General features: G+C 48.5%; 1 protein-coding gene across 8 annotated transcripts in view; it reads right to left on the reverse strand.

Annotated features, from left to right (window-relative positions):
* Positions 1 to 6,246: 6,246 nt before the first annotated feature.
* MKNK1 (MAPK interacting serine/threonine kinase 1) overlaps positions 6,247 to 27,300 on the reverse strand; it is a 33,320-nt gene continuing 12,266 nt past the window's right edge. For 6 of the 8 annotated variants that reach the window (XM_068163888.1, XM_068163885.1, XM_068163883.1 and 3 more), the window contains 10 exons: positions 24,810 to 24,907; positions 21,713 to 21,792; positions 19,566 to 19,639; positions 18,088 to 18,192; positions 13,963 to 14,018; positions 13,279 to 13,374; positions 12,578 to 12,772; positions 11,166 to 11,330; positions 10,479 to 10,522; positions 6,247 to 8,326 (listed from right to left, as the gene is read on the reverse strand). In XM_068163888.1, the coding sequence (XP_068019989.1) occupies positions 8,101 to 8,326; positions 10,479 to 10,522; positions 11,166 to 11,330; positions 12,578 to 12,772; positions 13,279 to 13,374; positions 13,963 to 14,018; positions 18,088 to 18,192; positions 19,566 to 19,639; positions 21,713 to 21,792; positions 24,810 to 24,907 (1,139 nt within the window). In that variant the 3' untranslated portion in view covers positions 6,247 to 8,100. The remainder of the gene's footprint in view (positions 8,327 to 10,478; positions 10,523 to 11,165; positions 11,331 to 12,577; positions 12,773 to 13,278; positions 13,375 to 13,962; positions 14,019 to 18,087; positions 18,193 to 19,565; positions 19,640 to 21,712; positions 21,793 to 24,809; positions 24,908 to 27,300) is intronic. The other 2 variants (XM_068163884.1, XM_068163891.1) reach the window with 2 other exon arrangements.

Genomic DNA, 27,300 nt, shown 5'->3' on the forward strand with positions numbered 1-27,300 from the left:
TCCCTTCCCTCCCACTCCATATTGAATCAGAGCAAAGTTCTTGAACTGGGGCTGCTTGTCACCCTGCCAGACTGCTAGCCAACCTTGGTGTGAAAGCAGCTGTGACAGGCAGGGACAGAAAGCCCAGCATCAAATTAATCAGCTGGATGGGAGCCAGCAAAACGCTGCCTTCCACTCTGTGAGTCCGTTCTCACCGTCCTCGGCATTACAGATGTTTGGCTGCACGGGGTCTAAGTCCCTGAAACTGACCCTGCCAGCCAGCCCCCCCCAAAAAAAATAATCTAACACAATTCATTTAGTTTGGTTGGGGTTTGTTTGGTGCTTGGGATTGGGGGTGTTTTGCTGGTGGTTTGGCTTTTCGCTTGGCTTTTATTTCCTGTGTGCGTGTGTTGACTTCTTCCCTGTGTGAAGGGAACGTGTGGCTCAGAGACATCTCCTTCCAGCCTTTTTATTTTGGGAGGGGAGGGCTCACAATGCCAGCAAAATGCCACCCTCACTTCTATAACTTTTATTGTTTTCTCCCCAGGGAAGTGCATTTTGTGCGCTGGGAGCATCTTAGATGCACCGACCGGAGCCGGCAGGGGTAACCGAACACACACCTCGCAGGGGAAACAGAACAAAAGGAGGAAGGAAAGGGTACAAGCAAACATTTCTTCAGGAGTGTCAGGCCTTCCAGTTACCATGGCAGTGTGTTTCCATGGAAGCTAAATTTGAAGCCTGTTGCTGCCACTGGAGTGGCCTAAGGAAAATGATTATTTTCTGAACATGAAGCAAGCTGCTCTCTGCCTTGAAAGCCAGCCCACCCCCGGCCCTCCGCAGAATAACGGCGCCTTCCCACCCCTGATGAAGGACTCGATAAACACGTGGGGAAGGGAGAGAGCAGAAGAAAATATCACACCATGGAAAACAGGAGCTTCCTTTTATGCAGCCAACAATGCAGCAGCCACGCTGGTAAGCACAGGGCTGAATGTATTTTGTGAACTGCTGCACATAACAGCCTGCAAGATCATAAAATCACAAAACCAGGGTGGAAAAGACCTGAGAGATCATCAAGTCCAATTAATACCTAACACCTCATGACAACTAAACCATAGCTCCAAGTGCCACATCCAATCCTTTTTTGAACACCTCCAGGGATGGGGACTCCACCACCTCCCCTGGGCAGCACATTCCAATGGCCAATTGCTCTTTCAGGGAAGAACTTTCTCCTCATCTCCAGCCTAAACCTCCCCTGGTGCAGTTTGAGACTGTGTCCTCTTGTTCTGGTGCTGGTTGCCAGGGAGAAGAGATCAACCCCCACCTGGCTAAAATCTCTGCCTTTCAGGTAGTTGTAGAGAGCAGTAAGATCTCCCCTGAGCCTCCTCTTCTCCAGGCTAAACAACCCCAGCTCCCTCAGCCTTTTCTCATAGGGCTGTGCTCCAGACCTCTTCCCAGCCTCATTGTCCTTCTCTGGACATGTCACAGTATCTTAATGCCCTTCTTAAATTGAGGAGCCCAGAATTGAACACAGGACTGCTGAGTACAGGGCAGAATGACTTTCCTGCTGGCCACACTATTCCTGGTCCAGGCCAGGATGCCATTGGCCTCCTTGGCCACCTGGCCACACTGCTACAGAGCATCCTATGCCACTGGCTCCTAAGGGCACAGAAAGGAGGTTCTTTGACCTTAGTGCTACTTGGTTGCCACTTGTTTGCAGTTTCTCCCCCTTAGCCAAGATGATGCCTTTTCCTTGGTTTGCTTGCTCACTTCCTAGGAAAAGCTTGGGGAGGGGAAGGAGAATTTTCCTGGGGGTGGTCCCTTCCAACCCTGAATGATACTATGATACCTTATTTGGCATTTAGAACAAACAACAAAACCTACCCCAGCTTAGCTGCTTTTCTGCTCTTTACTGCTCAGAACATAGTTTTTTGTAGTGCCTGAAAGTCACTTCTTGCCTTACCCACCCCCTTTCTCCATCAAAAAGACATTTTCTGCAGCCCCTTAACCTTTTCCAGAAGCCAGAGAGCCCACATGGGCTTCCTGGTGTATGTTATCACCAGTAACTAGAGGAAAAGAGGCAGCACACAGATTCAGCCCTTTCCAGTGGGGAGTCAGGGAGATTCTACAATGGACTCATGTTCACATTCTACAATGGAGGGCTACAAGGATGATTAGGGGACTGGAGCACTGCCTTGTGAGGAGAGGCTGAGGGACCTGGGGCTGCTTAGTCTGGAAAAGAGAAGACTTAGAGGGGATTCAATAGATGATTATAAGTATCTGGGGGCTGGATGTCAAGAGGGAGGGGGCAGGCTCTGCTCATTTGCTCCCTGTGATAGGACAAGGAGCAATGGATGAAAGCTGCAGTACAGGAGGTTCCACCTCAACTCAAGGGGGAACTTCTTTACTGTAAGGGTCACTGGAACAGGCTCCCCAGAGAGGTTGTGGAGTATCCAGCTCTGCAGACTTTCAAGACCTATCTGGATGCATTCTTCTGTGACCTGAGCTAGATTGTATGGCCCTGCTCTGGCACAGGGGTTGGACTTGATGATCTCCTGGGGACCCTTCCAAGCCCTGACATCCTGTGATCCAGCCTGCCTGAACAAGAGACATTCAGGCAAAAGCAAACCAAGCACTACTTCAAAAGCACAGATCAGAGTCTCTGGAGGTAGCAACTTCCCACTTAGAAACAAGTGCCTCTTCCCCACTGACAGGAAAAAAGCATCATAAAGCCCTAGCAAATTAGGTCTACTGGGGGTAAAACTTCCACAGCAGGGGGGTTGGAACAAGATATCTTTAAAAGTCTCTTTCAACCCAAGCTATGATACCATGAAAACACAAAGAAAGTGAAACTCTCACTGAAAGATCAGAAGGAAAGAGGCACCTGTGGTAAGACTGTTGGACTATGAGCTGAATTTGACTTCTCTTTTTGAGGCAAAGAAAGATCCAAGACATGTGTCACTGAAGCATCACTCCCTTACCACAGCTGCAAGGTCTCCTGTGCTCTGTTAACCTCTCCCTCCTTTCCAGGCAAAGGGAAGCAGAGGGTTTTCAAGCACAGTTCAAACAAAACCATTTGATGTGAATCGTTGCAGATTTGCTTTGAAGGACAGACAAGGACAAATTAAGAGGGCCTGGCACAGGGTTTGGGATCCCTGCTCAGTTGAGACCTCACTGGAAAAGGAAGCAAACCCCAACGTGTTTCACACAGGACCGAGCTGATTGCACCAGGCACGAGCCTCACAGAGCAGCGTGGAATACTGCATCCCACCTCACTGGCAAAACCTTCCCCTCCCAAACTCCATTACAAATTCTAAGCCACAGACCTTCAAACAAACTGAAAAATTACTTTGCAAGAGGCAGTCAGGACTAGGCTATACCTCAGAGCAGAACAACAGGTATTAATCAATGCCTTTCCTGCTTGAGGAGGTTCTCCCAGCATTAAGCAGCTCTGGCATCTACCACTACCTGCTGCTTGCCTTCCTGACAGAGGTCACTGCCTTGCAGAAAGAAAAGCTTGCCCAGATTTTCAGCTCTTCAGTAAAAAGCTCAAACTCATAGCTTCAAGGCCCGAGCAGATGAGTTTACAAGCATGTACCAGTAGGGAGGAAGGATGCTCTAACACAGGTCACATGTGGAGGCGGCTGCTGGCAACATCGTCAGGCAGCTGAGAGCATCACAAGAGCCAGATGGGGCCTTGAGCCATCAGCAGAAAAAGCTGTCATAACTGTTGAGAAGTTTAACCATGTAGTGCACATTCTGCTGGCTGATTCCAATGTTTCACATGCCAGTGTTTAAAATCCTCTGTACTGCATATATCCAACAGCTGAAGTGGTCTCCTCTCATGCAGGCACCTTCAAGACTCAAGTATTTGTTCACCTGGAGCTGGAATTCCACTAGCTGAAGGTAATGGCATGAATATCCCCAAACTAAGGTTTGCTTGGGGACATTTTCACTCTTTCTTCCCAAGCCCTCTTGTAAAGGGAACATACATCTGGTGAACAAGCTGGTTTCTTCCTCATTGCAAAGCATCATAGAATTGTTAGGGTTAGAAGGGACCTCAAGGATCATCTAGTTCCAACCTCCCTGCCCTGGGCAGGGACCCCTCACACTTGATCAGGTTGCTCAGAGTCACATCCAGCCTGGCCTTCAAAACCTCCAGGGATGAGGTTTACCACCACCTCCCTGGCCAACCTGTTCCAGTGTCTCACCACCCTCATGGGGATGAGCTTCATCCTAACATCCAATCTGAATCTACCCCTTTCTAGTTTTTCTCCAATCCCCCTAGTCCTATCACTCCCTGACACCCTCAGAAGTCCCTCCCCAGCTTTCTTGTAATCCCCCCTTAATGAAGGCATGCATTGGATTCACTTTCCATGGGTTTTGGAGAGAAATGGAAGTACTGACTGTCCAGACCGCTAGTTCACCCAAGGCAGCCTCGGTCTTTGCTCCACTACCTCACTCTATCACTAGGGAATGGCAGCAGACTTTGCACAGGGCCACTTACCAATGTTTGAGCAGGTCTACCAGACCCCCATCATCCTCTGGGCAAGCAGGACCATTCATGCTTCCTGGTCACCTTTCCACACTAATGCTGCTGCTTAGACTTTTGAACTCTGCAAAGGCATCAGGGCTCCATCCAAGAGGAGTATTTTGTACTGTACCACCATTCCTGACCAACCTTCAGGATTTTGGCTTTATGCACAAATCAAAAGGGAAAACATGGAAGTGTGACAATGCAGAGAAGGACCCAAGCTCATGGCCCTCAGTTATATGATCCCATATAACTGAGGTAGTGATAGGACTAGGGGGAATGGAATGAAGCTGGAGGTGGGGAGATTCAGGCTGGAGGTGAGGAGGAAGTTCTTCACCATGAGAGTGGTGAAGCCCTAGAATGTGTTGTCCAGGGAGGTGGTTGAGGCACCGTCCCTAGAAATGTTTAAGCCCAGGCTGGATGAGGCTCTGGCCAGCCTGATCTAGTGTGGGGTGTTCCTGCCCATGGCAGGGGGGTTGGAACTAGATGTTCCTTGTGGTCCTTTCCAACCCTGATACTATGATATAAAGGTCAAAAGGATCACAGGATCCCTTCAAGCCTCCTCTGTTCAGTCACACCTTCCTTTTAGCTCAAGAAAGATGAAATCACAGGAGCCTCCAGAGACTGATAGAGCAATGGGAGAGGTATGAATAGAATAAACCAGGTTGGAAGAGACCTTCAAGATCATCGTGTCCAACCTAACATCCAACACCACCTAATCAACTAACCCATGGCACCAAGCACCCCAGCCAGTCTCCTCCTGAACACCTCCAGCAATGGCAACTCCATCACCTCCCCAGGCAGCCCATTCCAATGGGCAATCTCTCTGTGTAAAACCTCCTCCTGACCTCCAGCTGGAACCTCCCCTGGCACAGCCTGAGAGCGTGTCCTCTTGTTCTGGTACTGGCTGCCTGGGAGAAGAGACCAACCCCCACCTGGCTACAACCTCCCTTCGAGTAATTGTAGACAGCAATAAGGTCACCCCTGAGTCTCCTCTTCTCCAGGCTAAGCAACCCCAGCTCCCTCAGCCTCTCCTCATAGGGCTTGTGCTCCAAACCCCTCACCAACATTGTTGCCCTTCTCTGGACTCGTTCCAGCAAGTCAACCTCCTTCCTAAACTGAGGGGCCCAGAACTGGACACAGGACTCAAGGTGTGGCCTGACCAGTGCTGAGCACAGGGGCACAATGACTTCCCTGCTCCTGCTGGCCTCACTGTTCCTGATGCAGGCCAGGATGCCACTGGCCCTCCTGGCTGCCTGGGCACACTGCAGGCTCACGTTCATCCTACCATCAACCAGCACCCCCAGGTCCCTCACTGCCTGGCCACTCTCCAGCCACTGTGACCCCAGCCTGTAGCACTGCATGGGGTTGCTGTGGCCAATGTGCAGAACCCAGCACTTGGATGTGTTAAATCTCATGCCCTTGGACTCTGCCCATCTGTCCAGCCTGTCGAGGTCTCTCTGCAGAGCCTCTCTACCCTCCAGCAGATCAACTCCTGCCCCCAGCTTGGTGTCGTCAGCAAATTTACTGATGATCAACTCAATGCCCTCATCCAGATCATCAATGAAGATGTTAAAGAGCACAGGGCCCAGCACTGATCCCTGGGGGTCTCCACTACTGACTGGCTGCCAGCTGGATGTGGCACCATTCACCACCACTCTCTGGGCTCAGCCCTCCAGAGACTTAGAGTTCTTAGACTTCAGAGATTTAAACCATGTTAAATCCAACACCACACAGAAAAGTAAGAGTGCATTTATTTTTGTGTCACTGAAAAGCAAGGGGGGAGGGGGGGGAAGAAAGCACCACCCAGTACTGGCAAACGTGTTAAATCCATAACTTAAAAGCATTTTAATAACCAAGTAAAATACATTCTGTATCTGTCCTCTGGCAGGCTGTATAAAAGGCTTTTAAATAACTTTAATATTAGTCACAAAATACAGACTGTTGTATAAAAATAGCTGTATGCACACTGCTAAAAGATAAAGGTAAAACCACTCTGAAGAGGCCATGCAAAGACATTCAGCTTTCAGCCTTCAACTTCCATGTGCCTGTTCCCTGTCCCCTCTTTCGTTCTGCTGGGGAAGGCTTGGTGCCGGTGCTTGAGGGTCTCCTCCACCCTGCACACAATGCCCTGGGGCAAAGGGTTTCAGAAATGGATGGCAAGTTTAAGGTGCATCACGTTGGACATCTTAGCAGCCTAATTTTCACAGCTTACATTTCAGAAAGTGCTTGAGATCCATGTCCTTCTCCGTGGACATGCCACCTTGGTCACTCAAAGCCTTCAGCTTACCCTTCCCCGTTATCCCTGACCCCCGGGCGCACCGCGGTACTAAAACTGCAAGTAACAATCTAGGCACCCCAGTTATCCCTGACCCCTGGGGTGCACCCTAGTACTAAAACTGTGAGTAAAAACCTAGGCACCCAGCCCAAGATCACTGCCAGAGGCAGAACACAAACAGCTGCAGCACCATTTTTTTTGTCCAGATGTAGCTCTGCATCTGACAACCCCAAATGATCCTCACGTCACAATTCACCGAAGCTTGTCCATTCACATTAAGAACTCCAGGTAGCACACACAAAAGGGCCTGGAAAATAAACACACACACACACAAAAGGACCTGGAAAAAAAACCCACAAGTTTACAGTAAGGAAGCTCTAACTGAGGGTAGCATTGCCCAGAAAAGAATGTAACAGTTTATACTTAGCATCTGGTTAACAGTCTGCTTAGTACCGTGGTTATCAGACTTAATGCAACTGTCAGAAGGGGACAAGCTGGACAGAGTTAAACAACAACCAAAAAAGCTTTAAAAACTGGGAAAAAAGAGAAGAGAAGACATGGAATAGATTTTAGTTAACAACAAAAAAAGATGCCAGGGAAAGAAACAACACTCCCAGCTTTCCTCCCACATTCTGACACCCAAACTATCAACAGGTTAAAAAACAACAACCCCCAAACAACCCGGTCCCTTTTCATCCCTACAAGCCTGAGCAATCCCTGCACCTTCCCATCATCATCCTCACACCATCTAAACCCAGTGAAGGTGATGAAGATGATGGCTGGGTGGGCTCCAGTTCCTGAGTCGACAGTAAAAGAGGAGGCTGCTGTTGGCTGAAAACAGTCCCTGCTGCTGACAGCATCGGCAGCACCACGCAAGATGTGCCATCAAGGAGAGAAGCCACAGACAGGCAGAGGTTTGATGCTCTGCTAGACCAAGCAGGGAAGGGGCTTCTGCTGATGCTTTTAGGTTTGCATTTTAAAGCATGCTCTTCTCAGAGTAAAACAAGGAAAGCTGAGTGACTTATCACCTCAGGTAATCCAGCAGCAAAACCCCCTCCTCCTCCAGTTTAAAAAAAGATCAGACACATTATCTTAATGCACCAAATCTGACAGGCAAAAAAAAGCCAAACCCCAAACCACCCCAAAACACATCCCCGTTAAAAGCTGTCCCCTTCAATTTACAGGTCACAGCACAAGAGCAAGCTTCATCATTGAAGTGTCAGAGGCAAAGCAGCTTTCATGAGCGCTGCAAATCCAAGCAGGAACACAGACTGATCTTGCCAATAAAAAACAACACAACCCAGAAGGAAGTTTAAAAGGCCAGGGGAATTGGCTGGAAGTCGCTGTTTTTGGTGGCGTGGGTCATGGCTCTGCGCTTGGCGAGGCGAGACTTGGACGGCGGGGAAAGCTTCATGGAGCACACGGCATGGGCAACGCTCTCCTGCTCGGCGCTCAGCTCGTTCTCGTGCTGAGACAGCTGGCGGTTGAGGGCGATGGCCTCAGCGGCAAAGAGGGTCAGGTCTTTCGTGCTGCTGTTCCTGCCAAGGGGAAATAAAGGACAAAGCAGTTACAACAAGCAGGCTTCACCTGGTTAAACTCATCCCGTGATAAAGGCAATCGCATCCTGTGCTGCATCCAGAGAAGCATGGCCAGCAAGTCGAGGGAAGTGATTCTCCTCCTCTACTCCCACACTTACGAGATCCCACCTGAAGCACTGCATTCAAGTTCTGGGGCCCCTATTACAGGAAGGATCTGGAGGTGCCGTAATGCAGCCAGAGAAGGCCCATGAGGATGAGCAGAGGGCTGGAGCACCTCTCCTGTGAGGACAGACTGAGGGAGTTGGGGCTGTTCGGTCTGGAGAAGAGAAGGCTCCAAGGAGACATCATTGTGGCCTTCCAGTATCTGAAGGGGGCTACAAGAAAGCTGAGGAGGGACTTTTTAGGATGTCAGGGAGTGATAGGACCAGGGGGAATGGAGCAAAACTATAAGTGAGTAGATTCAGATTAGATGCTAGGAAGAATTTCTTCCCCATGAGGGTGGTGAGACACTGACACAAGTTACCCAGGGAGGTGGTGGAAGCCTCATCCCTGGAGGTTTTTAATGCCAGGCTGGATGTGGCTCTGGGCAACCTGATGTAGTGTGAGGTGTCCCTGACCACGGCAAGGGGGTTGGAACTAGGTGATCCTTGAGGTCCCTTCCAACCCTGACAATTCTATGATTCCCAGGCAGTTTATTTCTCTTATCAAAACATTGACACAGCAGGGAAATATCTGCACCCCTCCTCCTTGCAAGGAGCGGCAACAAAACCACTCTGGGATTCTGGAAACAGCCACAGTTCTAGACCTTGTTCTGCCAAGAACTTCTGATGTGTAAGGTGAAACACAGAGAGCTCCACCTCAACATGAGGAGACACTTCTTTACTGTGAGGGTGACAGAGCACTGGTGCACGCTGCAGACTATCAAAACCTGCCTGGATGTGCTCCTGTGTGGCCCACCCTAGGTGATCCTGCTTTGGCAGTGGGCTTGGACACAATCTCTACAGGTCCCTTCCAACCCCTAACATTCTAGGCCACTATGTAAAGCCAGGAAACCATCTGAGAAACCATGCTTAACTTCTACATGTTACAAAAGGATAGGCATGTAGGGCAGCACAGCTCATAGGAGGGAACAGTCAGAGCATAGGCAGAAGTGGGGATGCTCATTCCTGTGCCATGTTTGAGAATGGCTCAGACCTGTGCTGCTGCTGTACAAGGGCTGTGTAGCTCGTTCTCAGGGTTGTAGCATTTCCAACTCCACATGAACAACTGAAAGTGCCTCTGCTGATGAAACTGGCTGAGGTTTGTGACTTGCTGACTGAATACTGGAGGAAATGGGGAAAGCAGGTGCCTTGGCAGGCCACCATCCTTTAAAGCCTTTGTCACCAGTCTAAAGAATGATCCCTGGCTGCACTACATGCACAAAAGGAATATGGACCAGTGTAAAGGAGTATAAATACCATAGTCTTCCTCCAGAGAACAGCAGTCCCACTGTACCTGCACACCTGGCTTAGGGGAAAGCATTTCTGATGCAAAGAGCTACCTGGAATCACCAGTGGCAGAGGCACAAATAGAAACAGATGTGTGACTCAGGCTCTTTGGCGTACAGCATCTGCCATCAAATCACTTTAAGCGAGGCTTGCCCTGCTCACATTTAAATTGATACTGTGATTACCACCAGCTACAATGGAAGTCAGATGCATGAGTATGAAGACCATTATCCACCCATCAGAAAATAGTCTCTTTGGATAACACACATCTTTATGCCTTTTTAAAACCTCCTGGGCAGCAAACTGCTGAAACCATCATTATTTCCTGCCTAAGATTAGCGCTGCACCACAGGGATCTGCTCCAATGCCTTCCCCCTAACCAAGCAAGGTTAGATCATAAAGAAAAATCACAGCTTTAGTATTTTCTGATGTTCTAGGGGGAAAGAAAAAACCTAACAAACATCAGTGCTGTACATTTATGAAGTTCCACTCTCAAGCAGGGATCTTTACCCTCACAATTTGGCACCCCCTACCTCTCCCCATTCTTTCAGTAATGATTTCAGTGATTCAGTTGGAACTAGATGATCCTTGTGGTCCCTTCCAACCCTGAATGATACTATGATACTATGACTCTTGGCCCAGTTTACAAACAGCCAACTACTTACCTCTGAAGAACTTGAGGAGTAGGTAATCCCCTTTCAGGAGCCTGCTAGAAGAAGCAGTTAAGAAAATTTAGCCACGCATTAGTAGCTGGGAACCAACCCTGCCCAAGAGACAATATCCAGGCAACCACCCCAATTTTTTTAGAGCAACTAATGGATGTGGCATAAAAAGTGCTTCACTGTGCATTTACAACTGGGTATTTCATGATTTGTGTCCCCTCACAAGAGGACACCACTCTGCAGGTATAAGACTAGAGCTCTGGAAGCTCTCCAGAGGGTCCATCCCTTCTTTCCTGAGCAGGGAACTAAAGCAAGAGAGGACGTGGCTGTTCTTTCCAAATCCTACCCACCAGCATTTTGCATTACTGCATTAAAGAGTAACATAGCCATTTGTGCACTGCTGTGCCTGCTATTCACAAGAAAGCCATTTAAAATACACAGAGCAATCATTAACAAACAAACAGAACCACTGAAAGCTTGACAAATCCATCCAAATATTTACCACAGAGAGCTCGATAAGGAATAAAGCTCCTACGTTACACTTGATTAATCAAGGTCTGAGCAGTAAACCACAAAATGACCCTATTACAAGCTCAGGGAGGGATGGGGAACAGCTTGTTTGTCACTTTTGGAAGAAGAACAGCCCTTTGTGTTTAAAAGCAACATTGTATGTGCAAGGGGCATACGTACTCCTTGAACCCAGGCATGCTGCAAGACTTGAGCAGCACTCAGCCGCTCCTTGGCGTCACGAACCAGCAGCTTCGAGATGAGATCTTTGGCCTCTGGGGATATGTGGGACCAGTCCTTTTCAGGAAACTCATACTTGCCTTCCTGAATGCTCTCAAAAAGCTTGTTCTAGTAGAGAGGGGAGAAAGAATTATTTAATTCAAATAGCAACAAGAGTGCAGCTTCTCTGGTGGGCCACACCTTGAGTCCTGGGTCCAGTTCTGGGTCCCTCAGATTAGGAAAGATGTTGAGTTGCTGGAAGGTGTCCAGAGAAGGGCAACAAAGCTGGGGAGGGGTTTGGAGCACAAGCCCTGTGAGGAGAGGCTGAGGGAGCTGGGGTTGCTTAGCCTGGAGAAGAGGAGGCTCAGGGGAGACCTTATTGCTGTCTACAACTACCTGAAGGGAGGTTGTAGCCAGGTGGGGGTTGGTCTCTTCTCCCAGGCAGTCAGTGCCAGAACAAGAGGACACAGTCTCAAGCTGTGCCAGGGGAGGTTTAGGCTGGATGTTAGGAAGAAATTCTTCATACAGAGAGTGGTTAGCCATTGGAATGTGCTGCCCAGGGAGGTGGTGGAGTCACCACCCCTGGAGGTGTTTAGGAGGAGACTGGATGTGGCACTTGGTGCCATGGTTTAGTTGATTAGATGGTGTTGGATGATGGGTTGGACTCGATCTCAAAGATCTCTTCCAGCCTGGTTTATTCTATTCTATTCTCACTTGCCTAATGTGGTGGGTGACAACTGAAACCATCCAGTCTCTTTATGGAGTCAATGGGGAGTGACAGACAGCTCTACAGTGTGATTCAGCACATCCCAAGAGGGGCATGACACACTATCTGCTGTAAACACCTCCCCCCACCCCCACCATAACAGTGCAGCCGATGTGCACAGTGCGTAGAATGAATAAATTCAGGCCCCTGCGTGAAGACTCTTCTAGGGCTTAACTTTTTATCTGAGGAATTGTGGAAACCACCACAAATCAGATCAAGAATTACAGAATACAGAAGGATTGCGGGGTGAGAGAAAAAGATGTTCTGAGATCTCACACTGGGAGGAGAATCATGGAATTGTTAGGGTTGGAAGGGACCTCAAGGATCATCCAGTTCCAATCCCCCTGCCATGGGCAGGGACCCTTCACACTAGGTCAGGTTGCTCAAAGCCACATCCAGCCTGGCCTTAAAAACCTCCAGGGATGGGGCTTCTGCCCAACCAAGAGATATCCTCAATTAACTTTACATTATCACCCTCACTCCTCTCTGACAGCTTATCCTCCCAGATAGCTGCTAGGCTTACAAGCAGGCCTTCACTGCTGCCATTACAGCAAGTCTCACACCCTCAGTTCATGCTCTCCCCACATCCACCCAGGGCATGCACATTCACCTGGCAAATTCTGCACACTTCCCCTCTGTCCCAGCCACAGTCTGTGCCACAGTTGCCCACAAAAGGGGGGTAACCACTGAGCATGATGTAGAGAATCACTCCCAGGCTCCAAAGATCACAGCGCTTGTCATAGAAGGTGGCCTCTTCTGTGAAGACTTCAACCACTTCAGGTGCCATGTATTCTGCAGACCCACACTAGGGAAGAGAGTTCAGGCAAGGTTTCAAAGCAAGGGTCAAACCAAAACAAGATTCAGGTTTATCATTCATTCTTTATAGTAGGCAGTTTGGTTCACAAGCAGAATCAGGCATTGGGAACCAGTGCAGTTTCATTGCGTCTCTCATTTCGTGAGGCCAAATCAAAAGTGCTGCTTTGCTCAGGTTAGAGGAATTGCCAACAGCTTTGTAGCATCTTGTGAGCATGCATCCCAGGAAAAAAATTCCTGCTGCTTTTGAGTAGCAGAAATCTACTGCTTTTGAGTAGAATCATAAGCTGTTCCATAGGGAACCTAAGATTCCTCCATGCAGAGTCAAAACATTCATTTGCATCTTTCAGATCTTATCCATTAGCTATCAGGCTTTTCAGGCAGTAAGTAAGTATATTGTAGGAGGTGCTTTATGCAAGGGGCAGTAAGCCCTTTGGAGATAAAAGTGGTTTATGGTAGAAGAGGAAAAGAAACACAAAGCCTCAGTAGGTCTCTTACCGGTGTTGTTAACTCAGGAGTCGTTATTGGGGTACAGGCACTGTTCAGCTTCACCCCACTACCAAGATCAAAGTCACATATTTTCACTGGTGATATCTAAAACCAAGGAGAGAGCAGCAAGAGGTCCTGAAAACTGGAATCAAACCAACACATACATGAATACAGCACCATGTGAAAAGCCCAGGACAGAACACAAGCTGTTTTAGCAGCAGGGCTGGGGAAATCCTGACTCTTAGACCTACAATCCACTCCCTGCATTTGCCTCACCTGCCCCAGTTACTCCCATGCAAGCAGCACCTGACTGTCACATTATTGGGCTAGTAAATGCCAGTACACATTGGGGCAGTTTGGGAATAACACCTAGCAGGATCAGCTGGAAACTGTTGCTTGTCCATCTGGGTACTGCCTCAGAACAGAGAAGCTGCCAACTTCCAATTGCCATGCACTCTGAGAACTCCTGGCTTGATCTCTTAGCCAGATGCTGACATTTTTACAGCTCAAAGAAAAATTGAGTCTGTCTTTTTTTTCAGGCCTCAGTTCTGCCAGGTTTAGTTGAAGGTCACTAAGGGGTTCACCCAAACTCTCCTATGATTCCATGATAGGTTTTCAAGAGAAGACAGAAGGCTGTTTTTGGAAGCCAAGTCCAAAAGTACTCCTCAGAAGGTTAAGAGTCCAGAGCAGCACCTTTTCTGGAGATTCACACAGGATGTTTTCTGGCTTCAGGTCCCTGTGTGCAATACCTAAACAAGAGTACAGTGTTTGTTAGAGGAGATACTGTCATCATTAGCTCTCTTCATTAGCAGGTAGCCTAGGAGGTATTCTAGGCCTGAGTTTGCTACACACACACACCCCTTAATGACACTGCAAATAATTTAACAGACACACTTTGCAATTAAGAGTCCCTGCTGCAACCTGCTACACCCTTATCATCCTTAAAAATGAATGTGAGAGTCAGCCAAGCAAATAAGGACCTGCTACCACTGGAGCTTTTTGCCTTAGCCCAAGTTACTCATGCTGATTAAACCCAGTTCATCAAGATGATTGGCCTGCAGTAAAGTTTACATGTGCACACAGTATAGGCAAAAGATTTTTGTGCCTTCTACAGTAATCTTCTCCTTTCCAGATGGATCAGTTGGTGGCTTGCTGAACTCCTTCCAGCACAGACAATACCCAAGGCACAAAGTTACCCCCCCAAGATACTAATGAAAATACCATCCCCTGTAATGGTGAGGTAAGTACTCATGGCTGAAACAGCAGAACAATTAAAGAGTTTGGTTGGAATAGAATAGACCAGGTTGGAAAAGACCTTTGAGATCATTGAGTCCAACCTATCATCCAACACCATCTAATCAACTCACCCACATCAGTCTCAGTGAAGCTTGTACTTGCTTTCTGCACACCTGGCTTGAATTCCCAGGCATTTTTTACTAGGAATGCTTGGTACTGCTTGCAGGGCCCTAGGATCTATTAAGGAAGCATTTAGAATAGAATAGTATAAACCAGGTAGGAAGAAACCTTTGAGATCGAGTCCAACCTATCATCCAACACCACCTAATCAACTAAACCATGGCACCAAGCACCCCATCAAGTCTCTTCCTAAGCACCTGAAGTGATGGGGACTTCACCACCTCCCTGGGCAGCACATTCCAATGGCCAATCACTCTTGCTGGCAAGAACTTCCACCTCACCTCAAGCCTAAACTTCCCCTGGCACAGCTTGAGACTGTGTCCTCTTGTTCTGGTGCTGGTTGCCTGGGAGAAGAGACCAACCCCCACCTGGCTACAACCTCCCTTCAGGTAGTTGTAGATGGCAATAAGGTCTCCCCTGAACCTCCTCTTCCCCAGGATAAGCAACCCCAGCTCCCTCAGCCTCTCCTCACAGGGCTGTGCTCCAAACCCCTGTGGTGCCTTTTGATGAGGTGGAGCTTGCAAGGCGGATGCAAGCCCTGGAGAAGATGTGGAAGCTTTGCTGCCCTTCTCTGGACACACTCCAGCAACTCAACATCTTTCCTAAACTGAGGGGCCCAGAACTGGACACAGGACTCAGGGTGTGGCCTGAGCAGTGCTGAGTCCAAGGGCAGAATGACTTCCCTGCTCCTGCTGGCCACACTATTCCTGACACAGAGATGCAGAAGAAAAGCTAAAGGAGAAGCACCAAAGGGCCTCTTCATTCATTCATTCAGCTGCTATTGAAGTAACGCAAATCCAACAGGGAAGCAGAGAGTTCTCTCTCCATGCAATTCACACACAGAGGCGGTTCTGCACCGTCAAAGCAGCTCTTCAAATGCCTAAACAATTTCTGGAAGTTCTCCATTTAATATAATCAAATGTAATGGGGAAAAGAGAAAATGAGAAGCCAAAAAAAGAAGAGAAGAGAAAATCCAATCAAAGCAGCATCTTGGCTGTAATTTAACTGCACTCCAGCCTTGTTTAAAAGAATTGCACTCCAAGCACACTCGATACTGCTTCAGAGCATGGGAAAGAAAAATCTCCCACCAAATTCTGGGGGAGTGAGTTCTAGTGTCTTCCCTTCAGCACACTCCTCAAGACAGGATTTGAAATCTGCCATCAGGACTTTGACAGGCTGGAGAGGTGGGCACAAGCCAACCTCAGGAGGTTCAACAAGACCAAGGGCAGGGTCCTGCATCTGGGTCAAGGCAAACCGAGGCACAAATCCAGGCTGGGCAGTGACTGGCTGGAAAGCAGCCCTGAGGAGAGAGACTTGGGGGTGCTGGTGGACAAGAAGCTCAACATGAGCTCTCAGTGTGCACTTGCAGCCCGCAAAGTGCACACTGATCCTGGGCTGCATCAAGAGAAGTGTGGCTAGCAGGTCGAGGGAGGTGATCCTCCCCCTCTACTCAGTTCTGGGGAGACCCCACCTGGAGTACTGTGTCCAGCTCTGGAGCCCCTATTACAAGAGGGATGTGGAGGTGCTGGAACATGTCCAGAGAAAGGCCACAAGGATGAGCAGAGGGCTGGAGCACCTCTCCTATGAGGACAGACTGAAGGAGTTGGGGCTGTTCAGTCTGGAGAAGAGAAGGCTCCCAGGTGACCTCATTGTGGCCTTCCAGTATCTGAAGGGGGCCTACAGGAAGGCTGGGGAGGGACTGCTCAGGATCTCAGGTAGTGATAGGACTAGGGGGAATGGAATGAAGCTGGAGGTGGGGAGATTCAGGCTGGATGTGAGGAGGAGGTTCTTCCCCATGAGAGTGGTGAAGCCCTGGAATGGGTTGTCCAGGGAGGTGGTTGAGGCCCTGTCCCTGGGGGTGTTTAAGCCCAGGCTGGATGAGGCTCTGGCCAGGCTGATCTAGTGTGGGGTGTCCCTGCCCATGGCAGGGGGGTTGGGGCTAGATGATCCTTGTGGTCCCTTCCAACCCTGACTGATACTATGACACTATGATCAGCAGCATAGGCTAGCACTGATCTAAAGGAATCAGAGAGCTTTGGTAATGGTGCAGCTCTCATTGCTTATGCAGGGAAGACGGCGTAATGAATCCATCAGGGTGACCCACACTGACATTTCCAGCAAGGCTGACAGAACTCCCAACAGCTAGCTTGGCTTGCAATGTGAAACCCAACAGTGCTTTGTATGGCTGCTTGAATTCAAATGCCTGCTTGCATAACATTTTCTTTTGCAGCTGCACACAGCACTGAGAGAAAACAACTGCCTTTAAACACTCCTCCAGTGGATTATTAGCAATAAAGCACACAGATTCCAAGTGGGTGTAAGGCAGCATTATCATCCAGCAGGGTTTTAAATGACTGGCAGAAGAATAAGTTGTCCTCCTTGCATTTCCTTTTTTTTTTGAAGCATCTAGATGTAGCACTTCACCATTAAGCTGTGCAATAAAGCTGCTTTAATTTCCTGTTTACTTTAGTGTGCTGCATGCTACTTGCTAATTATTTTAATGTCACAGGGAAGAGCCACAAAGGGAATAACAAAGGGAAAGGGGGTGCTGGAGCTGATTCTGCAAGCCATGGCCCCACTGGACCAACAAGAAGCAAAGTGGATTGCTGCTCTAAAGCCATTTTAATGAATCATTCCCCTCTGGTTCAGGGGAAGGGGAACTAAGAACTACAGAGTAGCTTAACAGAAAGGGACCTGGGGGTACTGGTTGATAGCTGACTGAACATGAGCCAGCAGTGTGCCCAGGTGGCCAGGGTCAATGGCATCCTGGCCTGCATCAGGAACAGTGTGGCCAGCAGGAGCAGGGAGGTCATTGTGCCCCTGTACTCAGCACTGGTTAGGCCACACCTTGAGTCCTGTGGGGCCCCTCAATTTAAGGAGGACATTGAGGCTCTTGAAGATGTCCAGAGAAGGGCAACAAGGGTGAGGAGAGGTCTTGAGCACAGCCCTGTGAGGAGAGGCTGAGGGAGCGGGGGTTGTTTAGCCTGGAGAAGAGGAGGCTCAGAGGAGACCTTCTTGTTGTCTACACAGGACTCAAGGTGTGGCCTAACCAGTGCTGAGTACAGGGGCGGAATGCCTGCTCCTGCTGGCAACACTATTCCTGACACAGGCCAGGATGCCATTGGCCCTCTTGGCCACCTGGGCACACTGCAGACTCATGTTCAACCTACCATTGACCAGTACCCCCAGGTCCCTCTCTGCCTGGCTGCTTTCCAGCCACTCTGACCCCAGCCTGCAGCACTGCATGGGGTGGCTGTGACCAATGTGCAGAACCTGGCACTTGGATGTGTTAAATCTCATACTGTTGTGTGAAGAAAACCCAACTAATTACAGACAAAATGTGCCCCATGACCCAATTGTACAATATCAACTAAAGATGGAGACAGCCTTCTCCTCTCTTACCTTTTGTGTGAAGAAAATCCAGAGCAGAGGCAATGTCTCTCACCACTTTGCTAGCTTCTCGTTCATTGAAGTGCTTCTGCTTTTGTATATGGGCCAGGATTGAACCTGATAGAGCAATAGGTGACATGGAAAAACCTTACTCTCAATGCTGGCAGGGCTGAGAACAGGCTTTTTTGCTTTTATAAGGGGAAAAAAAAGATGTAATAGTCATTACTGGTCTGCCATAAAGGGAGACCTGACCTCACTATGCACAGGGCAAGAAGTGATTTGTAAGTGCTATTTGCAACTGCCACTGTCCTACTATGCTTGGCTGGCAGGAACTGAAGTGTCACAAACCTGTGGTTTCATATGAAAAGAACCTCAGAAAATAATGATGAGCTAGTGCCAAGTATCACACATCTCTGGCTTCCCTTCTCTGATTTCAAACAGCCTCTCTCAGCAGGCAACTTCCACAGACCAAACAGGGGAATGACTAAGAAGAAAATGCTACTAGAGTGTATCAATGCTGCACTAAGATCATGCATAATACCTGATATCATGTGTTCCCCCTTTCCTGAAGGTACTCTGAGTTACTAACTGTATTCTAAAGCTTCCACCTTAGACCTGACATTTCCATCAGTTACAGAAAGGAGTTGTAAATAGAATGGAATAAACCAAGTTGGAAAAGACCTTCGAGATGGAGTCCAACCTATCATCCAACACTATCTGATCAACTAAACCATGGCGCCAAGTGCCACATCCACGCTCTTTTTAAACACCTCCAGTGATGGTGACTCCACCACCTCCCTGGGCAGCACATTCCCATGGCCAATCTCTCTTTTTGGGAAGAACTTTCTCCTCACCTCCAGCCTAAACCTCCTCTGGCACAGCTTGAAACTGTGTCCTCTTGTTCTGGTGCTGGTTGCCTGGGAGAAGTGACCAACCCCCACCTGGCTACAACTTCCCTTCAGGTAGTTCTACACAGCAGTAAGGTCACCCCTGAGTCTCCTCTCCTCCAGGCTAAGCAACCCCAGCTCCCTCAGCCTCTCCTCATAGGGCTTGTGCTCCAAACCTCTCCCCAGCCTCATTGCCCTTCTCTGGACACCTTCCAGCAAGTCAACATCTTTCCTAAACTGAGGGGCCCAGAACTGGACACAGGACTCAAGGTGTGGCCTAACCAGTGCTGAGTCCAGGGGCACAATGACTTGCCTGCTCCTGCTGGCCACACTATTCCTGACACAGAGATGCAGAAGAAAAGCTAAAGGAGAACCAAAGGCCAGGATGCCATTGGCCTTCTTGCCCACTGCTGGCTCATGTTCAGCTTACTCTCCATTTCCATCAAGAACAACTACACTTAATGCTTTGTGTATTATTTTTCTCTACTACTATATTTTAAAATCCTGAAGCATTTAAAAGAAGTTCTTCATTTGCTGCTTTTAAACACAGACAACCACCACCAGGATGATTCAGTGAGCCAAGGCACAGTTACTGCACGGTACCTCCACGCAGCTTCTCAAAGACAAGGTAGTATCTTGTGTCATCTTCAAAGAATTCTATTAACTCCAAGATGTTCCTTTAAAAAAGAGAAAGAAATTGAAGAGCAGGCACAGAGCAAATCAAGAGTTTCAGCAAGGATAATTAGAGAGTGCCAGAAGTAACCAGGAGTTCTAATTACACAAGTCGCTTTCGTTGCCTACCGCATTAAAACCACGTTTCCAACTCACAATGACATTTAAGTGTGGGGGGAAAACAGGCCCAACACCAGCCTCAGACAGGACTGTGAAAGAGTCCTGTTACTTCTCAATTGACAGGGAGATAACTGGTAAGAGGCTGCATTCAATAATTCAGGACATTGCATTTGTGCTTAAGGCAAGAAGGAAAAAAAAACCAATTAGATTGGCATTCTCTCTCTCTCTGGAAATCACCAGGCTCAAAGGAGAGAGGCATCTGTTGCATCCAGCACCTTCATTTCCAGTTTTAGACTAACTCCTGTTTGGCTAGTGTACAGCCTTTGCAGCACAAACACCCCATACTGCCTTGAGAATAATCAAGTGTGTAACTCAGGTTTTTCTGTACATGCAGTACACAACATGCAAGTCATAAGAGCTTGAGTTCTTCCATCAGCTACACTACTGCTCTCAAGCTGCACCAGGGGAAGTTTAGGCTTGAGGTGAGGAGAAAGTTCTTCTCTGACAGAGTTGTTGGCCATTGGAATGTGCTGCCCAGGGAGGTGGTGGAGTCACCATCCCTGGAGGTGTCCAAGAAAGGATTGGATGTGGCACTTGGTGCCATGGTTTAATAGTCATGGGGTGTCGGGTGACAGGTTGGACTGGATGATCTTTGAGGTCTTTTCCCACCTTATTGATTCTAACTACACCCCAAAGAAAGATTTAATCTGCTTCTCTAGAGCACCAACTTCAACCTATGAGTTTGATAAACAAGTTTTTAGTGCTACACTGAATTTATATAAAAGCCAATATCTATAAAGGCCACAAATGATACATAAGCCACACAACTGCAGTATAACCAACAGCTGTTGTATTCATCCTACATTAACAGAGATATTTAAAGGTGTAGTAGCAGAATCAGCTTCAACTGATCCCAGAGCATGCTCTGACTGGCTGTGTAACCCTTCCCTTTCTTCCCCCCCCCCCACCCCCCCCCCCCCCCCCCCCCCCCGACACAAGCAGCAGCTTTAATGTTGCTTCATCCTGTGGCCATACAAAGTCAGCACACATCCAGATGAAAATGAAATTAGCTTCTGGCTGACCTAATAGCTCCAGTGGCAAAAAGCAGGGAGGCCCACACAAAAAGGAGAACAAACCACACATTGAGGAAAGGAATGGCAAGACTGTTCCTTTCAAGAGAAGCTGGTCAGCTTTTGCTGAGGGTGAAATCACCAGGGAGTGTCCAAATGTTAATTCCTCCTTCAGACAGAAGCAGTGCATCGCTGAAGCACATTCAGGCTATGCTGACCTGGTTGTTATCAAGTTATGACACTTTTAATTTGTAAATATTCCCCTAGATTTCAGATATGGGAAGGGGAAATTCTTATTTTGAACAGGTCAAGTCCAAGTTTCAAATGGTTTTAAGGAGACTATTGCAAAGCTCCTCAAACTAGTCACACACAAAGAGGGGTTACAGAACACAGAATTAACCAGGTTGGAAAAGACCTTTGAGATCATCAAATCCAACCTATCACCCAACACTATCTGATCAATTAAACCATGGCACTGAGTGCCTCATCCAGGCTCTTCCTAAACGCCTCCAGTGATGGTGATTCCACCACCTCCCTGGGCAGCACATTCCAATGGCCAAACGCTCTTTCTGGGTAGAACTTCTTCCTAACATCCAGCCTAAACTTCCCCTGGTGCAGCTTGAGACTGTGTCCTCTTGTCCTGGTGCTGCTTGCCTGGGAGAAGAGACCAACCCACCTGGCTACCACCTCCCTTCAGGTAGTTGTAGACAGCAAGAAGGTCTCCCCTGAGCCTCCTCTTCTCCAGGCTAAGCAAACCCAGCTCCCTCAGCTGCTCCTCATAAGGCTTGTGCTCCAGACCCTTCACAAGGCCTATGAGGTTAAAACTGGGGGGGGGAAAAGAAAAACCCATGACATTTTAAATGAATAAGCAGAAGCTTGTGTACTTACTTGTTACCCTGGCACTGGTAGAGTGTCTCTATTTCACGAAAAACCCGACTCCGGCTATGCTCAGCGTTTTTCTCAATGATCTGCGGGAAGAGTTAGAGCTTAAACTTGAAACATTACTGCAGGAAACCGTGCACATAGCTCTGGAAATAGATTACTGATCTCAAGCTTGACTCTCAGGCATGCCAGCCACCTAAACATGAGCCAGCAGTGTGCCCAGGTGGCCAAGAGGGCCGATGGCATCCTGGCCTGGATCAAAAATAGTGTGGCCAGCAGGAGCAGGGAAGTCATTCTGCCCCTGTACTCTGCATTGGTTAGGCCACACCTTGAGTACTGTGTCCAGTTCTGGGCCCCTCAGTTTAAGAAGGACATTGAGACACTTGTTCATATCCAGAGAAGGGCAACAAGGCTGGGGAGAGGGCTTGAGCACAAGCCCTATGAGGAGAGGCTGAGGGAGCTGGGATTGTTTAGCCTGGAGAAGAGGAGGCTCAGGGGAGACCTCATTGCTCTCTACAACTACCTGAAAGGTGGTTGTAGCCAGGAAGGGGTTGGTCTCTTCTCTCTAGCAACCAGCACCAGAACAAGAGGACACAGTCTCAAGCTGTGCCAGGGGAAGTTTAGGCTCGAGGTGAGGAGAAAGTTCTTCACCGAGCGAGTCGTTCATCATTGGAATGTGCTGCCCAGGGAGGTGGTGGAGTCACCATCCCTGGAGGTCTTCAAGAGGGGATTGGATGTGGCACTTGGTGCCATGGTCTAGTCATGAGGTCTGTTGTGACAGGTTGGACTCCATGATCTTTGAGATCTCTTCCAACCTTAGTGATACTGTAACACTCCACCTTTGTTTGATTTCTCATCTGTCATTTACAGTGTCAGCAGAGCTCTGGAAGGCGTCCAAAGGACAAGAGAAATGAGGACAGGAAGCAAAGAAAGGAACTAAAAGCCACACATGACACAAGTCACTGAGCAGTTACCACAAGATCTTTCTTGCATCATCTTAACTCTTGCAGCATGCAGAAAAGGAAATCCTTTTGAGTTCTAACAAGGATAGATTTGAGTCACATCAGCCACTGAACAGTCAAGAACAGGACAGAATGGTTTTGTGTTCCACCTTAGACCTGACATTTCCATCAATTACAGAAAGGAGTTGTAAATAGAATAGAATAAACCAAGTTGGAAGAGACCTTAGAGATGGAGGCCAACCTATCACCCAGCACTATCTAATCAACTAAACCATGGCACTAGGTCTCCTTGCAGTTTTGGATGGGGCACTAAGTAACAGGACCTAACATGTTAAAGAAAACATATAGTCAATCCCAGAGCCTCTCTGCAGTGCCATCAGAAGTCACCTTCCTTCACACACACACACAGAGGCTGAAAGAGAACAAGGACATGAACTGCAAGCTGATGAAACTGCTACAAATGCTACCACCACCTTGTATCCAGTATGGGGCTCACCTTCACAGCCAGAGTTCTCTGGTACATAATGTGTAGCCATTCACCAGTACTACCTAGGAATCTGATGAAGGCTAGTTGATAAGGTAGCTGTTTATTTATCCCAGACATTCAGCTTCAACTGTTCTACAAGGTCTACACAACTACAGCAGCTTTAGGACTAGAGGGCTTTTAAAGGGGATTAAGATTTTGCGCCTAGGGTTTCTGCAAAAACAAGAGTCAGGCATAAGCCTTTCCTCTGTGTGTGCAGTTAGAAGGGGGACTCAGGATAACCACAGATATCTAAGTGGGCCTTAGGACCTCAATAAAATGGTGTTACCTAATAGTCACCTCTGTTAAAAACTAAGAGACAGCTTTTCACATGCATTAACACTGCTGCTCTCTGAACTTGGAGCAGCACTCTCAACAGCTTGCATGAATTTGGTAGAGCATGCCAGATAATGATTCTGCCCCTTGCATGAGCAGAGAGAACAACTGGTAGAATTACAACCAAATCAGGACAGGAGGAAAGCTTGACCTGTGATCCAAGCACCACAGTCATTTACTGCTTGCAAATTGCCACTGGTCAAAATGCCAGTTCACTCTCAATACTTCAGATGACAGATATCTCAACAGTTACAGAGCAGGCTCGTTTTAAGCATCATCTCCATCATCAGTAAATTTGCAGGTGACACCAAGCTGGGGGCAGGAGTTCATCTGCTGGAGGGTAGAGAGGCTCTGAAGAGGGACCTCGACAGGCTGGACAGATGGGCAGAATCCAACGGCATGAGATTGAACACATCCAAGTGCCGGGTTCTGCACATTGGCCACAACAACCCCATGCAGTGCTACAGGCTGGGGTCAGAGTGGCTGAAGAGCAGCCAGGCAGAGAGGGACTTGGGGGTGCTGGTTGATGGTAGGCTGAACATGAGCCTGCAGTGTGCCCAGGAGGGCCAATGGCATCCTGGCCTGCATCAGGAACAGTGTGGCCAGCAGGAGCAGGGAGGTCATTCTGCCCCTGTACACTGCACTGGTTAGGCCACACCTCGAGTCCTCTGTCCAGTTCTGGGCCCCTCAGTTTAGGAAGGAGGTTGACTTGCCAGAACATGTCCAGAGAGGGGCAACAAAGTTGGTGAGGGGCTTGGAACACAAGCCCTATGAGGAGAGGCTGAGGGAGCTGGGGTTGCTTAGCCTGGAGAAGAGGAGACTCAGGGGTGACCTTATTGCTGTATACAACTACCTTAAGGGAGGTTGTAGACAGGCAGAGGTTGGTCTCTTCTCCCAGGCAACCAGCACCAGAACAAGAGGACACAGTCTCAGGCTGCACCAGGGGAGGTTTTAGGCTGGAGGTTAGGAAGAAGTTCTTCAGAGAGAGTGATTGCCCATTGGAATGGGCTGCCCAGGGAGGTGGTGGAGCCACCATCACCGGAGATGTTCAGGAGGAGACTCGATAGGGCGCTTGGTTGCATGGTTTAGTTGATTAGGTTGTGTTGGATGATAGGTTGGACACAACGATCTTGAAGATCTCTTCTAACCTGGTTTATTCTATTTCTCTAAAAACCTTCTAAAAGGCTTCTCTGTCACCCACTCCATTACAGGCCTTCACTGATACTAGTGGTAAGAAGGCATATGACAGACAGAAGTGCTGTTGCTTTTATTCTGTACTTACTTTCACTGCGTATTCTTTCCCAGTTTGGAGGCTGACAGCACCCTGAACTTTGGCATATGCTCCCTCCCCAAGCAGCTCAGCAGTCAGCTTGTACAAGTCTGCCAAAGAAAGCCAGCAGAAGGGACATGTTAATCAAAACATTTCAGTGAACAACATCAAGTCAAGCCATTCATCTGAAGAGCATCTCTCTGACAGCAACTGAAAGAATTCCCTTGGTAATGAACACAGAAAATAGACTTATGCAGTATTAAAGTAGATGTGCCAGCCTTAATTACGCCTCATTTTTCACTTCTTCCCTTTGAGTGCCAGAAAAAATTTGAAACAGGCTTCACTTCAGCTTCAAAATTAGAAGTTTGTTCAGAAAAAGCAGCATTTTATCTCTCAGCAATTTCTAGGGCTCCATCTCTGTTCCCTGACTTCACACAGAACCGTTGTTCCAGGGGGAAAGCAATTGGCTCCATCTGAAAATGCCTCCCATACCAAAAACAAAATCAACTTGCAGAGGTAGCATTTTCAGGATCATTCAAATTTCAGTGCTTGCAAACCTAGAAGGCTTGATTTGCAATGTACCTTGCAATGCTGCTTGCCCACCAAGAAGTTTTATGCTGGTCAGGTTCGTTGCACTGAAGTCTGTTTTACTTGCAACGCCTCCCAGTATCTGTGCTCACACCAATTTAATCAATACATTTGGCATCAGCACTGCTTATAATGGTTAAAAAACAAATACACACACCACAAAACCAAACCAGACAACAAAACCCCCCAAAACCCACTACCTCCACTCAAAACCAAGCAAAAACACAAAAAAAGGGTGATGAACAGGATTCAGATTTCACCACGAAGAGAAAAAAGAATCATAGAATCAATAAGGTTGGAAGACAACTCAAAGGTCATCAAGTCCAACCTGTCACCCAACACCTCATGACTACTAAACCATGGCACCAAGTGCCACATCCAGTCCCCTCTTGAACACCTCCAGGGATGGGGACTCCACCACCTCCCTGGGCAGCACATTCCAATGACAAATTACTCTCTCTCTGAAGAACTTTCTCCTCACCTCCAACCTAAAGATCCCCTGGCACAGTTTGAGACTGTGTCCTCTTGTTCTGGTGCTGGTTGCCTGGGAGGAGACCAACCCCCACCTGGCTACAGCCTCCTTTCTGGTAGTTGTAGAGAGCAATAAGGTCTCCCCTGAGCCTCCTCTTCTCCAGGCTAAGCAACCCCAGCTCCCTCAGCCACTCCTCACAAGGCTGTGCTCGAGGCCTCTCCCCAGCCTCATTGCCCTTCTCTGGACATCTTCAAGAGTCTCAATGTCCTTCTGAAATTGAGGTGTCCCACAGGACTCAAGGTGTGGCCTAACCAGTTCTGAGTACAGGGGCACAATGACTTTCCTGCTCGACACACTATTCTTGATGCAGGCCAGGATGCCATTGGAGACTAAGTACTGAAACACAGCGGATAAAGAAAAATAGGAATGCTAACTTCTGATGTTTCCCAATAATGCTTAGCCAGGAAAACTGAGAACAGCAGAGGGAAACCAGATCATTGGCCATTGGAATGTGCTGCCCAGGCAGCTGGAGGAGTCCCCATCCCTGGAAGTGTTCAAAAAAGGATTGGATGTGGGACTCAAAGCCATGGTTTAGTTGTCACAAGGTGTTAGGTATTAGGTAATAGGTTGGACTTATAGTTTCATAGTTTCATTCAGGGTTGGAAGGGACCACAAGGATCATCTAGCCCCAACCCCCCTGCCATGGGCAGGGACACCCCACACTAGATCAGGATGGACAGAGCCTCATCCAGCCTGGGCTTAAACACCCCCAGGGACAGGGCCTCGACCACCTCCCTGGACAACCCATTCCAGGGCTTCACCACTCTCATGGTGAAGAACCTCCTCCTCACATCTAGCCTGAATCTCCCCACCTCCAGCTTCATTCCATTCCCCCTAGTCCTATCACTACCTGAGATCCTGAGAAGTCCTTCCCCAGCCTTCCTGTAGGCCCCCTTCAGACACTGGAAGGCCACAATGAGGTCACCTCGGAGCCTTCTCTTCTGCAGACTGAACAGCCCCAACTCCTTCAGTCTGTCCTCATAGGAGAGGTGCTCCAGCCCTCTGATCATCCTTGTGGCCCTTCTCTGGACACGTTCCAGCACCTCCAGATCCCTCTTGTAATAGGGGCTCCAGAACTGGACACAGTACTCCAGGTGGGGTCTCACCAGGGCTGAGTAGAGGGGGAGGATCACCTCCCTCGACCTGCTAGCCACACTTCTCCTGATGCAGCCCAGGATCTGATTGGCTTTGCAGGCTGCAAGTGCACACTGAGAGCTCATGTTGAGCTTTTTGTCCACCAGCACCCCCAAGTCTCTCTCCTCAGGGCTACTTTCCAGCCAGTCACTGCCCAGCCTGTATTTGTGCCTGGGATTGCCTCGACCCAGATGCAGGACCCTGCACTTGCTCTTATTGAACTTCATGAGGTTGGCCTGTGCCCACCTC

This window comes from Melanerpes formicivorus, unplaced genomic scaffold (genome assembly GCF_026170545.1).
Source record: "Melanerpes formicivorus ecotype bairdi unplaced genomic scaffold, bMelFor1.0.p_v2 SCAF_75, whole genome shotgun sequence".
In the NCBI taxonomy this organism is placed as follows: Eukaryota; Metazoa; Chordata; class Aves; order Piciformes; family Picidae; genus Melanerpes; species Melanerpes formicivorus.